The sequence below is a fragment of the Suillus bovinus genome (assembly GCF_016758785.1).
Source record: "Suillus bovinus strain UH-Sbo-P2 chromosome Unknown EDB93scaffold_9, whole genome shotgun sequence".
In the NCBI taxonomy this organism is placed as follows: Eukaryota; Fungi; Basidiomycota; class Agaricomycetes; order Boletales; family Suillaceae; genus Suillus; species Suillus bovinus.
Window position 1 is genome coordinate 95,943 of NW_024542065.1, and position 12,721 is coordinate 108,663.

General features: G+C 46.5%; 3 protein-coding genes across 3 annotated transcripts; 2 read left to right on the forward strand and 1 right to left on the reverse strand.

The window, feature by feature from the left end:
• Positions 1-47: 47 nt before the first annotated feature.
• EDB93DRAFT_1079366 (uncharacterized protein) lies at positions 48-8,553 on the forward strand (the record flags this gene model as incomplete). The annotated part of the gene is made up of 43 exons (XM_041445450.1): positions 48-313; positions 369-605; positions 653-779; positions 830-1,181; positions 1,246-1,347; positions 1,396-1,673; positions 1,753-1,795; positions 1,854-1,894; positions 1,947-2,147; positions 2,195-2,326; positions 2,379-2,396; positions 2,446-2,743; positions 2,795-3,097; positions 3,156-3,190; positions 3,298-3,472; positions 3,517-3,575; positions 3,625-3,734; positions 3,866-3,970; positions 4,023-4,212; positions 4,261-4,310; positions 4,361-4,462; positions 4,522-4,651; positions 4,847-4,961; positions 5,081-5,139; positions 5,188-5,227; positions 5,276-5,460; positions 5,513-5,674; positions 5,794-5,964; positions 6,017-6,290; positions 6,338-6,457; positions 6,503-6,627; positions 6,679-6,900; positions 6,960-7,007; positions 7,062-7,255; positions 7,304-7,391; positions 7,445-7,469; positions 7,520-7,647; positions 7,695-7,734; positions 7,785-7,843; positions 7,892-7,947; positions 7,994-8,048; positions 8,100-8,291; positions 8,344-8,553. The coding sequence occupies 43 exons, from the start codon at positions 48-50 to the stop codon at positions 8,551-8,553; spliced, it is 5,922 nt and encodes a 1,973-aa protein (XP_041310815.1).
• Positions 8,554-8,584: 31 nt separating this feature from the next.
• Positions 8,585-9,726, reverse strand: EDB93DRAFT_1126986 (uncharacterized protein). The gene is made up of 4 exons (XM_041448765.1): positions 9,467-9,726; positions 9,378-9,405; positions 9,017-9,327; positions 8,585-8,960 (listed from the first exon to the last, which is right to left on the reverse strand). Exons 1-4 carry the CDS (start codon positions 9,670-9,672, stop codon positions 8,732-8,734), a joined length of 774 nt encoding a protein of 257 aa, XP_041310816.1. The 5' UTR covers positions 9,673-9,726; the 3' UTR covers positions 8,585-8,731.
• Positions 9,727-9,980: 254 nt separating this feature from the next.
• EDB93DRAFT_1050737 (Translin) lies at positions 9,981-10,683 on the forward strand (the record flags this gene model as incomplete). Its single annotated transcript, XM_041444677.1, has 4 exons — positions 9,981-10,040; positions 10,095-10,315; positions 10,372-10,471; positions 10,537-10,683. Coding segments are annotated over 4 exons (528 nt in total), but the record flags the coding sequence as incomplete, so codon positions are not given.
• Positions 10,684-12,721: the final 2,038 nt, after the last annotated feature.

Sequence of the window (12,721 nt, forward strand, 5' to 3'; positions counted from 1 at the left end):
CTATTTCTCTTCCGATTTACTTTCATTGACATTGTTAACAGAACACTATGACTATCATTCCAGACATCTCTCGCCTGGCCTTGGATGATCCAGGTCCTGAGATATGCCAGACAGAAATTCCAGACGACATTAATCATGCAACTGACCGGTATATGCAGAAGCTCAAGCTTTATGCGACTTCCCTCCCATATGCAATTGAATCAAATGCTCGGATGCAGGACATGTTGGATTTTATCCTGAGGCGTATAACGCAATGCGTAGAGGCAAAGGACTTCGAACCGGGTCTTGTCCAGTGGGACAGCATGATCACTTAGTGAGCGCCAGTAATCATCAACCCAGGAATACAAATTTTCTTACGGGTATTGCAGTTGGAAAATGCTCAAGTATCCATTTCCGAAGGAGAAGCGCATTCGTCTTGCGAAGCTGTATTTTCATGTTGCAACGACCCCTGGTATGCCCACGCAAGTCATGGCCATCTGCGCGGATGGGTTGGCACATTTGACTCATTCGAAAAATAAATTGAGCATTGACGACATGAGACTTCCATGGAAGCCCATCTATGATATCCTTCGGGAAGACTTGTTTTTAACTCGGCGTCAATTCGAGTACAGGCAGGTCACGCTTACTCTTCGATGTTTGTGTTATCTAACAGTCAACGTAGCCAACTCTCGTGGTGTATGGGCTACATCGCTGATATATCGAGGAGGTTCTTCCACCCCGCGGCCATTGAAGAGATGCTGAGCACTTTCCTGCCAGGGTTTAATGGGACCAATCTAGACGTGAGTACTTTTCAACAGAAACAGCTACACGTTCCTTAGCTTTCCTGCAGAGCGTTCTTTCGTCACAGTACTATCTTCTGACCTTCTTACCATTGACACATCCTCAATCGTATCTCCCTATGTTATGTCGTTTGTGGGAGTCTATCAACTCCTACATGTACGATGAAAGGATGTTGCAATTCCTGTCACGCCTCGCAGAAATGCATGTGGACCCAACTATCAGTGATCCTGCTCACATTTATAATATTCTCGATGATGAAAAGTCTGAAGATGAGGGCAGACCGAAGTGGAAACAAGATGATTACCATGCAGGACAGACGTGGTCTGGCCTCTATAAGGAAGTTGGAATATTCACTGAGCACGAATGGCATCTTATTATGTGCAAATGCCTTGCCTCGATGGGTGGGCAGCTATTGATAATTTACGTCTTCAATCAAGGCTGACTGACTATCGGTGCCTTTTGTAGCAATTCCACTGAAGGATGCTGGGTCGCTCACCACGGGACCTACAGCCGACACTTCTTCCAGTTTTGAAATTGGAAGGCTGCCCAAAGCAAACTGGCGTATCCGTAAGAAGGTTTCCCTAGCAGAAACAGCTCCGCTGACATCTCATTTAGCATCTCTTGCCAAACTTATCGTGTACTCTATGGCTCCTGATGGTCCTTCTGCACCTCCTTCTACTGCGTCTACGCCGTGGTGTACACCAGTGACTTCAGGTGTTAGCACGCCCCATGTCAGCGGTCCTGTAGGCGAATATCTCACAGTGCCGCTCCATAAGTGGGAGCCATCGAAGCTATATTTAGGTGGTTCTAAAGCTCTGGATTCGCTTGCACGTCTCATTGCCTCTACGGAGCACTTTTTCCACCCCACCAACTCTGGAAGTTGGACATCCGATGTTCGTCGTTCATTCACATCGGGCTTGAATTTCCGCTAAGTTATTGGTTGACACCGCAATTGTTGACCATGTCATATAGCTCACTGCCTTCGTCAAGTACATTGTGTACGAGTTCAACAAACGTGAGTCCCTTTTAGGTTCAAGTGCTCATTAGTGTGATGCTAACATACAAGTTGCAAGGTTGGCACGAAGAACAACTGTCCGACTGCAAGGTACCTCTGGTACGTAATTTGTATTTCTTTAATCAGTGAAGAAATTTAGGTTACCGATCAGACTCGCCGGCTCACGCGAGAGATGAAAAGAGAACTGGTCAAGTGCCTCCGGACAGTTGTGTTACTTGCCGTCTTCTCCCAGGACAGTTCCACTGTTTCAAATGTCCAGAGCGCTCTGAAGTCCATGTCGTGCATGGAGCCTGACCTAGTATTCCAGCCAATTCTGGAACGAGCTATCCCTTCGCTAGAGGCTCTCGTTGAGGTACCGCTGCTCCCGTCATCGATTGTTTCTTTCTCACAGTTCCTTAGACCCAGCGTACCTTGTCAGTGATTAAAGCACTGAGCTCTATTGTTCCTGCAATCGTTTCTCGAGATATTTATTATCCAGGTGCTAAGCATTTGATCACCATTTTGCAGTTGCTTATACCTGGTATCGATCTCGTAAGTACCTAGTCTCATCTGAACGCTACTTTTTCACTCTCGTCAAATGCAGAACGACCCAACTAAAACGGTATTTAAACCCTCTAAATGCTTCCCCTGTCTAATGCCTTATGTATAAGCTTTGCACGACGACATTTCTATCGGAAGTGTCACAGTATATCATGTTTGGGGACGTAACATCCTTGGAGGGTTCAGATGCTTCTGACATGGATATTTCCCCTGGTCAAATTACTCTAGATGATGGCGTGGAGGATACTATCGAACTGAAGTTATCTAACGAAGCTGAGGATGCGCTTCTCAGAGACAGCACTGGCAGTTTTGCGAGCTGGGTAGCCAGCTTCATACGTCGCGTTATCCAACTACTTGAGAATCTCCCGGAAGAAGGACCGAATGGTTCAGCCGGAGGTACTACAGAAGGTATCTTGATTTCCCATGAAATGTTTCTATTAGCTGACCAGGTTTGTTCAGTACAAGTGGTTGACGCTGTGACTGGCGCATGCAGTCAAATCTGTGTTCATTTATCCGATCCACTTTTCGACCTCGTCCTCAACATGATTTTCGATTACGCAAGCACAAATGTTCGTTCTAATGCTGTCCGTGCGATACACCAGTTAGTCGAATGCATTGCGAATGCCCACCCCGAAAAGACTTTGGCCAAGTTCTTGCCATTCTGTGTGGCAAACATCCGCACAGAAATAGAACATGGTGCAAGCTCAGTGAGGACGACATCTCCGTCATTGCCGCTTCCATCGGATGCGACTCTGCACTGGAGTAGGATTTCATTCTGACTGTAGCAGTGTCGAGCGCTAATATCATTGTTACATTATAGATCTCGCTATTCTGCGCGGTTGTGTGTATAAGTGTGTTCTCTCCTAGGTACTTTGTATGCGCTAACAAACACCTGAACAGTGACGGTTCAGCAGTTAGTGATCCTAAACCGGCTACTCGGGTGTGAGTTAACGTCACTTTAGCTGCTCGCGTACAAGAGCGAACTCTTGTCATTGTTAACTTTGCTACGCGACAAAACTTTCTCGAAACGGGGGTATAATTGGAGTGGGAAGCTACTCTCCAGCGCATTAATCACACTCACTCACACTTACCCGATCGAAAACAAGTTTGTCAACCCCGAACAGTGGAATGATGAAGGTTCGCATCTTGTTCTTCAAGATGCGTTGGCTGAGTACCTGCAGAATTTCAGAGAAACCATCACTTATACTGGGGGAAGTTATTTGAGCCCGGTGAGATCAAGGTGCGCAACATTTGACAATTGGAAGGGTATGATATACTCAGCACTGTAGATCACATGGCATGTCCCAAGTGCCGAAGAGATCGACTTTTCGCTTCAACTATTCCGCGAGTTGGTGGAACCTGCGATGACTCGGCTTGATTCGTTGCTTGAAACCTGTGGGTTTGTGCAGCATCTTTTAAACTTATACTGAAAAGCAGCAAAGCGTCTCGAGATGCCATTTGGAGGAATGACTTTTGTCGGTGCGTTTACAGCGACTAATCGATCAACCACAAACTGATACCCTCGAGTAGTTATCTCAGTTTTGTCCGAGAAGCGTTCTCCGGAATTCCAACGCTCTTTAAGGAGTTTATATCACCAGACGTGTTGCAATCCATGCTCGCCTCAAGTGACATTATGTACGTCATGTTAGCACCCGTGGCATGTTGTGTTTATCTAACCTGTCTGCAGTAATGAAATTCCCGAAATGATTGCATCAGTCGAGCCTCTGGCTTCTGGCTTCTGCCTCACAGACCCGCAAGATGCACGGTATAAGTACATTACTAAACTCCGGCGTCGATTCGGGGAGTTTTTGCACACAGCGTCCCTGTCTTTGCAAAGACAAGGCGAGGAGAACACAGTTGATGCTGTACAGATGCTTGTACGTACTCTTATAATATCTCATGACTTACTTTTCACACTTCTAAAGATCAGCTCAATTCGCACTTACTTGCTTGAGTACGGCGACAGCAAGGACAGGTTTGTAATGTGACTTTACTTGTGTGGACGTTATCAAACATTTCACACAGCTACTATGTAAACTCCGACCAATACAACTCGGAGATCGATGTAGCTCGTCAATATTCAGGACAGAAGGTTTGGCCGCGCGCAGTGTTTGTTCGAAGAGCTCGGTAAACTTCTATTCACTTTTCTTTCTTGCTTCGATTTCCTAATTCTGCATATGTGCTAGATTTTATCATTCCTCTCGACTATTCTGGAACTCCATTGAGCGAGCTAGAGGTCCGCTTGAGAACTCCTTGCTGGACGATGTCGTTGAATGGTCAATGTGGCATTATCCATCAGGTAATCAATCGTTCTTGGTTTCATGTTTCATGAATACTTCTGATTAATCTCACATACCTACAGTGCGGCAGTGAGTGAACTCTAGTTCATTTCTCTTGATGAAGATTCAGCCTTTTGTTTAAGATCAAGCCAGTCCCTTCTTGAATCTTTAACTTCAGTAGGTGTCTATATATTTCAATGGTACCACGGGCGTATAATTGTCACGTGTGCAGGTGTACGATGGTCTTCGTCTTCGAGCTCTTCCGGCATTGTACAAAGCCCTACAGCCTGGTACTGATGACGATCGCATGAAAGGAGCGTTGTGGACATTGAATATATCATCATTTGGTGAGCCATGCCTCTTGACAGTGATAAATTTCATCTAATCATCTTCTCAGGGCGATTTGCGATATCGGGTGAGTAATATGGACGTCTTTTTTGAAGTACCTAGACCCATTCTGTCTCAGAACCGACGTTAGTGCCAGAATTTATCCAGCAGCTCCTCGGGTGCCATCATAATGAAAAGGTACTTTTCCTCTTGATCTTCTTCAAACTGGGTGACAGCTTCTTGTAGCCTTCTATCCAAAATTGTGTGTCTACTGTAACAGATACATGTAAGAAAACCACTTTCTCTTCTTGTTATCTTTCTAAGCTACTTCGAGGTCTGGCTAGTTTCTCGGAGCCTTGCAATCTCATCTATGACGTTAAGAATAACGCCCTCGATGAAGCCTTATTTGCTTTGAAGGCCTGCTTGTCGTTTGGCAAGTCAGAGGATTCCATCACTGTCCGGGCCCATGAGAAGCGCATCGAGCGTGTGCATTTGATGAACCAAGGATATAATCTCGCGGTAGGTAACATACTATCCCTATCGATATGTCTCACCACCAAGCCTTGAGCAGACTCAAACGGTTCTCGAAACTGCCGATGACACCACCACACATTGGCGCTATGCGATAGTGGCAGTTAGGGTCCTCCGCACTCTGCTGCGCCGGGATACCCCAACTTCGCCTGGTCACCTTCGTCTTTTCCTGGAGAAAGTATGTGACAGTAATCCTACTATGGTGCGTTTCTGTGGTTTACCAGGACCTTGTAAGGACGCTGACATTTTGTGAATATTAGCGTTATGTGAGACCATGACTGACATCGAATTAGTCACGAACTGACTTGCTCTACGTACCAGTATGCGCAAAGAGGTATCATGAAAGCACTCAGATACATCAAGCTTCGATCGTACTGTCGAAATCCGGCGGCTTTGGCTTTATTCTCCCCAATCAACCCACTACGATGCAATATTCCTATTGAAGGGTCATATCTGACGACCGCTGAGATACTCAACAATTTCAGGTCACGGGTCCCTATTAGATCTTCGGAGACTCTTGATCTCGACAGGTGGGTCCTTGTAGAGTTGCGCTAAAAAGTACTCACCCCATCGAAGTATATATTGCGATACACTACACCAAGGGTGGCTCTCCTGGAGTGGTACACTGGCAGCATACAAAGCACCTCATAAGTCGGAAAGCACCTTCGAATGGGAGTCATCGAGCGCAGAGGCTTTATCTTGCCTACGTGAAATCACAGTTGATGCAGATTTCTGGAAGAAACTTTCCGGACACTTCGCCGAAGAGAACCATGAGAGCACTGTGGTACAAGACCATATATCATGTGTCAAGTCAATATGTAAGTCCGATCTTAGTCCACAATCAACCTCCATAATTTCGAGATAGTCCAAGTATTGGGTGACGAGCCCTGGGACCTGTTGAAGCCCAAACTAGAAATGTTACTAGCTGACGAAGATAAGAACAAGCAAAGGGCTGCGGCAGAACTTGCGGCTGGTGTTTTGAACGGTGAGCAGCTTACCGATGTAAATTTTTGTATGCTGACTGTTGCAGGTTCTAAACACTGGCCACAAGAGGCCCAAGATCGAATCTGGCAATGGTTCACTCCCTACATCAAGAAGACACTAGGTCAAAGCATGAAGACAGAGACTGTACCCATCTGGACTTCCTTTATTGGGGTGTGTGACCGAGAGGTTATAACTTTGTGCATCTATTTAAATGACTTTTAGTACATGTTCCATCACAAAGACCCGCGGCGACTCCAACCACTTGTTGAGCATATCGTTGAACAATTCAGGAGCATGGACTACAGCGGACCATCATCCCTGGAATCCGTCAAAGTTCTAGCATTATTTCGGGCATTCTACACTGAATTAGAGTGGAAATTCATATCTTGGTCGGACAGCACCATGGAACGATTTTGGCGCGAGGTGCACAGTGAACACGATGATGTCAGTGCTTTCACATTCTAATTTGTGATTCACTGACGCATTCTAATGGGTACTAATAGGTAAGATCTCATGTTGCTGAGATGATGGCATTCTGCAACGGTATCAAGGTTGGCGATTTCTACATCCCGCTATATATATAGGTCACTGACTTTGATGGATAGTGGCAACCCAAACCAGCGTCTCTCGATGTCGAAGCTTTCGTACGGGCATGTCGAGAAATGACTGATGATGCAGACATCATGGGCATACGTGGCACCTATCACACAAGCAGAGTTCTCGAACTCGTGGACAACTTCAGAGTATGGAGAGAAGAGCGGCTACCAGGTGTGAGAGCCTATCAGTCAACCTATGACAGGTAAGGGATGTTGTGCACTTCTTCAAAGCGACCGCTGAATATTCTCAGAGTTGGGATCGTCGTTTGCCGATGGTTATTCCTGTCAGTACACAGTACTGATGCTATATCTGCATTCGACTATATTTTGCCTCTTATGGTGCGTAGTCTATCACCAGCTGCTGAGGAAGTCATGATTTATGGTTCTTTCAGCCTGAACTTTTCCGTTTCACTGAAGGTACGGTTGTAGATGATACATGCCAGTCGATGTTAAAAACATCCCCTTAGTGCATGATAACGAGGAGCTAGTAAGGCACGCTAATGTCCTCCTTGTTCGCATGTGCGGAGTCGCCCCTCCAAGATCAATGATCGGCTCCTTATTGAGTGCTATATTCTCCGCCATTCAGACGTCACCAGTAAGACATCTACCAACGCCGTAACTGTGCTAGACTTACTCTTGTAGTCGTGGAAGGTTCGCTTGAAGGCCCTACCAATTCTACAGGGTGAGTTGCTGCTACTTTGGTCTGGTGCTTGACGATATCACATTACCCAGTTCTGTACTTTCGACAACTTCCTCTGATTAGTGAAAGCGAAGTCAATGACATTCTGGACGTAAGTAGTTCTATTGATCTATCTCCCGCCTGCACTAACTAATTGCAGGTATTGTGTCAATGCTTGGACGACGAAGTCGTGGAGGTGCGAGAGATGGTTGGGACGTGAGTCTCAGAACCTGTCTTTAAAGCGCTTCTAACTCTTGTTCAGCACCTTGTCGGGAATACTTCGACTGTCTCCGAGGCGCAGTGTTGTGACCTTGAAGGTTGGTCAGCAGTCACATCATCTTTCGATTTTTATCTACTCTTTGGTCTAGGACCGATTCGTCAAACTGGCGGGAAAGGTTCAACTCCCCGATCGCACATCGCTAGTTTACAATGCTGCTGTTCGTCAGCGGCACGCCGCTATCATTGGCATATGTGCCCTCATTGACAGTTTCCCGTACACCATTGAGAAATGGATGCCAGGGCTCTTGACGACAGTGATGCTGGAACATACACATGATCCTGTGAGCAAATCTTCACTTGCTTGACTGCATATGTTGATCTTCAGCGTTCCAGATTCCAATTTCGACAACTATCCACAGGTGCGCGAGCAATTTTAGGAAAACCCATCAAGACACTTGGCACGAAGACTCCCGGCGATTTACCGATGATCAGCTGGCAGCTCTGTCGACATTACTGACTGGATCATCGTATTGTAAGTGCAGATTATTGTTCATCCGTGCATTTCCATCAATCATGATGTCTTGTCAGATGCTTGATCTTTGAAATCCAAATTTATTTTGCAGATCATGCCACTCTGTTGATATTGAATATTTACACATTGAGTTGTATAGAAGTAGGCTAAAGAAAGCAATGACAATACTTGATATACAAAAAGTTCAATTGTTTGTGATGGGTGACTATAGTCCGAGGACTTGCTATGTATCCAGCACTTCAGGATCTATCATACGGGCAAATGGGGTATATGACCGCTGGAACTAAAGGGAAAGGATGTATTAGAAGAATTTGGGGACGTGAGGCCATCCTCAAGGTCAGGGATAGCCAGACTCGAAGGGGCATATTCGTCGCCATTGGCTGCACCAGTTCGCGCACCTGCCTCGGGAACCGTGTCTATCGGGGCATTTATCCGATTATCGTAACCAGATTTCACGCGATTGTTCGAGACCGACTCCCTAATAATGCAAATAATCAGTTTGAAAGAGGCACGATACGTAAAAAGAAATCCAACCGAATTTCAGCAATCAAATCATCGATAGCATACCAAGCGAGAGGACCGTACGCAACACCTCTCCACCAGCCAAGCAGATCGGCAGGGGCTAGATAGGCATGTGCATGAAGATGATCTATGATAGGAATCTTGTTGTCCTTGAAAGGTGGAGTGATGAAGCCGATCCGAAATTGGGATTCAGCATGTTGTAGAGGTGCCGAGGGTGCGGAATTATTGACCGGTGAGAAAGGGGAAGAGGGCGGCGACGACATGCTCAAAAGCCTCCTGCCAAGGTTTCTAACATTGACAAGAAGGGGCAAGTCACTGGAAGACTAACCAACAGGTCAGACTCTTCGCCGCGGGGGAGTAAAGATTTACGTACCAGAGTGTATATCGATGGAACGTGAAGACTGGGGTATTCCATCAGGGTAAAATGCTTGAGGCATCTGATATAGAAGATAGAAGACTTACTTAAACGCTATGATTATATGACCGGTGGAAGATACTGGATGAGCTTTCTCCCGGTATGCTGTGAAATTTTCGTCTCTCCAGAGTATTTCTGGCTCTGCTGGGGCGTCTGGAGAAGTGGGTGAACGTGGGGACTGTCCGGGGGCATGCACCAATGCAGTGGCCACGATCCCACACATAGGACATCCAGGCTTTGGTACAAAAGCCATCAAGTACGAAGATAAGAGCGCCAATGAACAATGACTAATTATGCATTGGCAAGGTCGTACTTATTCAAGCTCCGAGCCTTGGAATTATTATTAAATATTTATTTATTTCTCAAGATTTGTGCCAGTGGTTCCTAGGTACGGCAGACAACGTTGCCAATATAAATTCGGTTTAAGAATACCTCATTGCAACCACAAATTGCCTATTTTACGATCATGTGCTAAACCTTATTCTTCGAGCTCGACCGCCCTCCCCACCTTATTGTCACACTTTCTAAATGGGAACCCATCGAGAAAGTGTCGTTGAAGCGTTTGATGAGTTCCGACAAGAGATAGATGAGCATCATGACCGGAGAGAACGACTTATCAAGGTTCTAGGCTTTAAGAATCAACTGTCTCGCTGAATATTCTGACCACTCCAGTAGATCAGCCGAGATGCAACAAACCTTTCGAAGAAAGTCATCTTCCTGCTCCACCGAGCAATGACAGAAGAATTTAATGATGATTCTAATCCCTCTCTACGAGTAGTCCGTCGTGGTCGTGAAAAGCTTCAGGAAGTGCAAGCGTTATATGCGCAAATAAGGCTCGAGGTACAAGCCGAGCGGTTCTGGCACTACCAAAGAGCAGTATCACCTGGCCTCCAAGAGTGGGCTCTAAAATGACAAACTGGTTGACATATATGTTGAACGCCTTTGACTTCAGGTATATCGAAGCACTGGGTTTTGCTCACTACCTCGAGCATGGCACTCTGGTGTCATACGAGGAAGTTCAACTTTCCCTTTCTGACGAGAACGGCATACCTGTGCGTATGCTACACCTGAATGATATCCGGATGGCTGAAATTTGCACCCTACGGTATGACCCTAGTATTTTACACTTCCAAAGGAAGATTACTTGCTGGGCTTGTCTGATGTCACTGGCGAACTCATGCGGTTTGCAATATCTGGCATAGCTCAGAAGGGCGGTCGCGTCAGAGCCAGGGAAGTGTGTGCATTCGTCCGGCAATGTAAAGCAGGCAAGTCAATCAGCTTAACAATAGCATGCTGTAGTGCTGCTATTGAGTTCGATAAGGGAATGGCGTAACTCAAAGCGATAGGATTGTTCTTAGGATCGGACGCGAGCTTGTAGCGGGGAAATCAACCAACGTTCAAAACGAGTCTACAAGGCCGTATTTTATCTATGAAAAGGTAAGGGTCTTGGTTATTACGAAAGGGAGAGTTTGATGAGACGGAGAGTGGTGGCGTTGAGCCTGACAGGGTAGGAGTAACGGAAATGAGTTAAAGTATGTTAGTTTTTGAATGAAGGTAGTAATAGGGAGCTCGCCGTGCACAGGAATGACGAGAGCTGTTAGGTTTTTGACTGCTTTTTGGGACGAAAGGAGTGAAACTAAAAGAATGACGAGAGAGAGTTAGGTGATGAGTCCAGGGTATAGTATGAATGAGGGTGAAGGACCGAGCTGGTCGTTGAGAATAACGAGAAGATGAGGGTAAGGAAAGAGAATGTGTCCGCGTGACTCGGACGCGAAGCGTGATGCTTCTTCGCATCAGTGAGTCACGCGGATGTCGAGACGTAAGTCCTTGAATCTTATTATGAAGCCTTAGTCGGGGTGTAGAGGATATGGAATCCTTACATCCCCTCCTTACTTTGAATATCGACCGCCCTCGGTCGATCTTCCAACAATAAAACTAAAATATGTGTAATAAGATAGAACGGTTCAAGGAGAGAGAAAAAATGAGAGAGGGAGCAGAAAAATAGAAAGAACGCATCTAAGACTGCTCGTCATTGACTCCTGCGAGGGCTTGAGGGTCGATGAACTGCGTGACTTCAATGGATGAGGGGGAGCGAGGGTGATATGGGATGAGACGAAAGGCGGCGAACTTGAGTTTGGATATGCTGCCGTCGAGCTCTGCAAGCTGGTACGAGCTTCCTTGGGAGCGCGAGACGACGACCATTGGTCCAAAGTACCGTGGTTTGCACTTGGCGTTCGACGCCGCTTCGATCTTCTTGTTGAGGATAAGTACGAGATCACCACGCTTGAATGCGTAGTCATGGATAGTGTTTGCAAAGCGACGCTCGAAGTTTCGGATAGATGCGATGCGACTTTTGAGTACTCGAGCATGCATGACGGCTAAATCTTTATCTCGTTTGGCCAGTTGACGGCCGCGTATGGCTATCAGATCTGCCGAGGAGAGTTGAGATGTGATATCGGGGAGGAGAAAAGTAGCTTCGGTGATATCGAAAGGAAGGAGAGGCTCGATGCCGTGTGCCATAAAAAACGGGCTGTGACCTGTGGATTTTCGCGTGGTGACTCGATCAGCCCAAAAAACGTGGTGAGCTAGAGTGGGCCATTCAGTAATGTCACCGTTACAGGCCTTGACAAGTGAATCGCGTATGGTACGATGCGACCGTTCAACAACGCCGTTGGCCTTTGAATTGTATGCCGAAATCCGAATGTGCCGGATATGGTACTTTTGAGCGAGCCAGTCGAGCGCGGCGACAAAGGGCGTCCCGTTATCAGTTACTATCTCCTCGAGTCCTCCCCATCTGCATAAGATCTCTTCAAAGATGAATGCACCCAAGGTGCGTCCCGTCTCTTTCCTCAACATCCGGAACTCTGGCCAATTCGTCAATGAACAGCGTGCTTGGACGACATACGAATAGCCGTGAGATGGTGGCATGTGCATAGAGTCGGTGAAAACTTTGCGAAAGAGAGGAGCGGGGATTGACACAGTAGGAGGGAGCACGACCTTCTCGTTTGACCGAATTTGACATTGATGGCAAGTTTTCAGATACCAGGCGAGATCGGTATCGAGAGAGGGCCACCAAAAACGGTCTGCTATCGTCCGTCGAGTAGAATAGAAACCCTTGTGTCCGAGTGTATCGTGAGTGTCGTGGAGGATGCGTAAACGGTCGGAGTCAAACAGCACAAGCTGATGACGTCCATTAGATTCTTTCCGCCATAGTCGATGTCCTTGCGCGAAAAACTGGTGCGCACGCTTGGTGAGTCGAGAGCGTTCGGAATTTGATAAGGTAGAGGGGAACGAGAGATTCT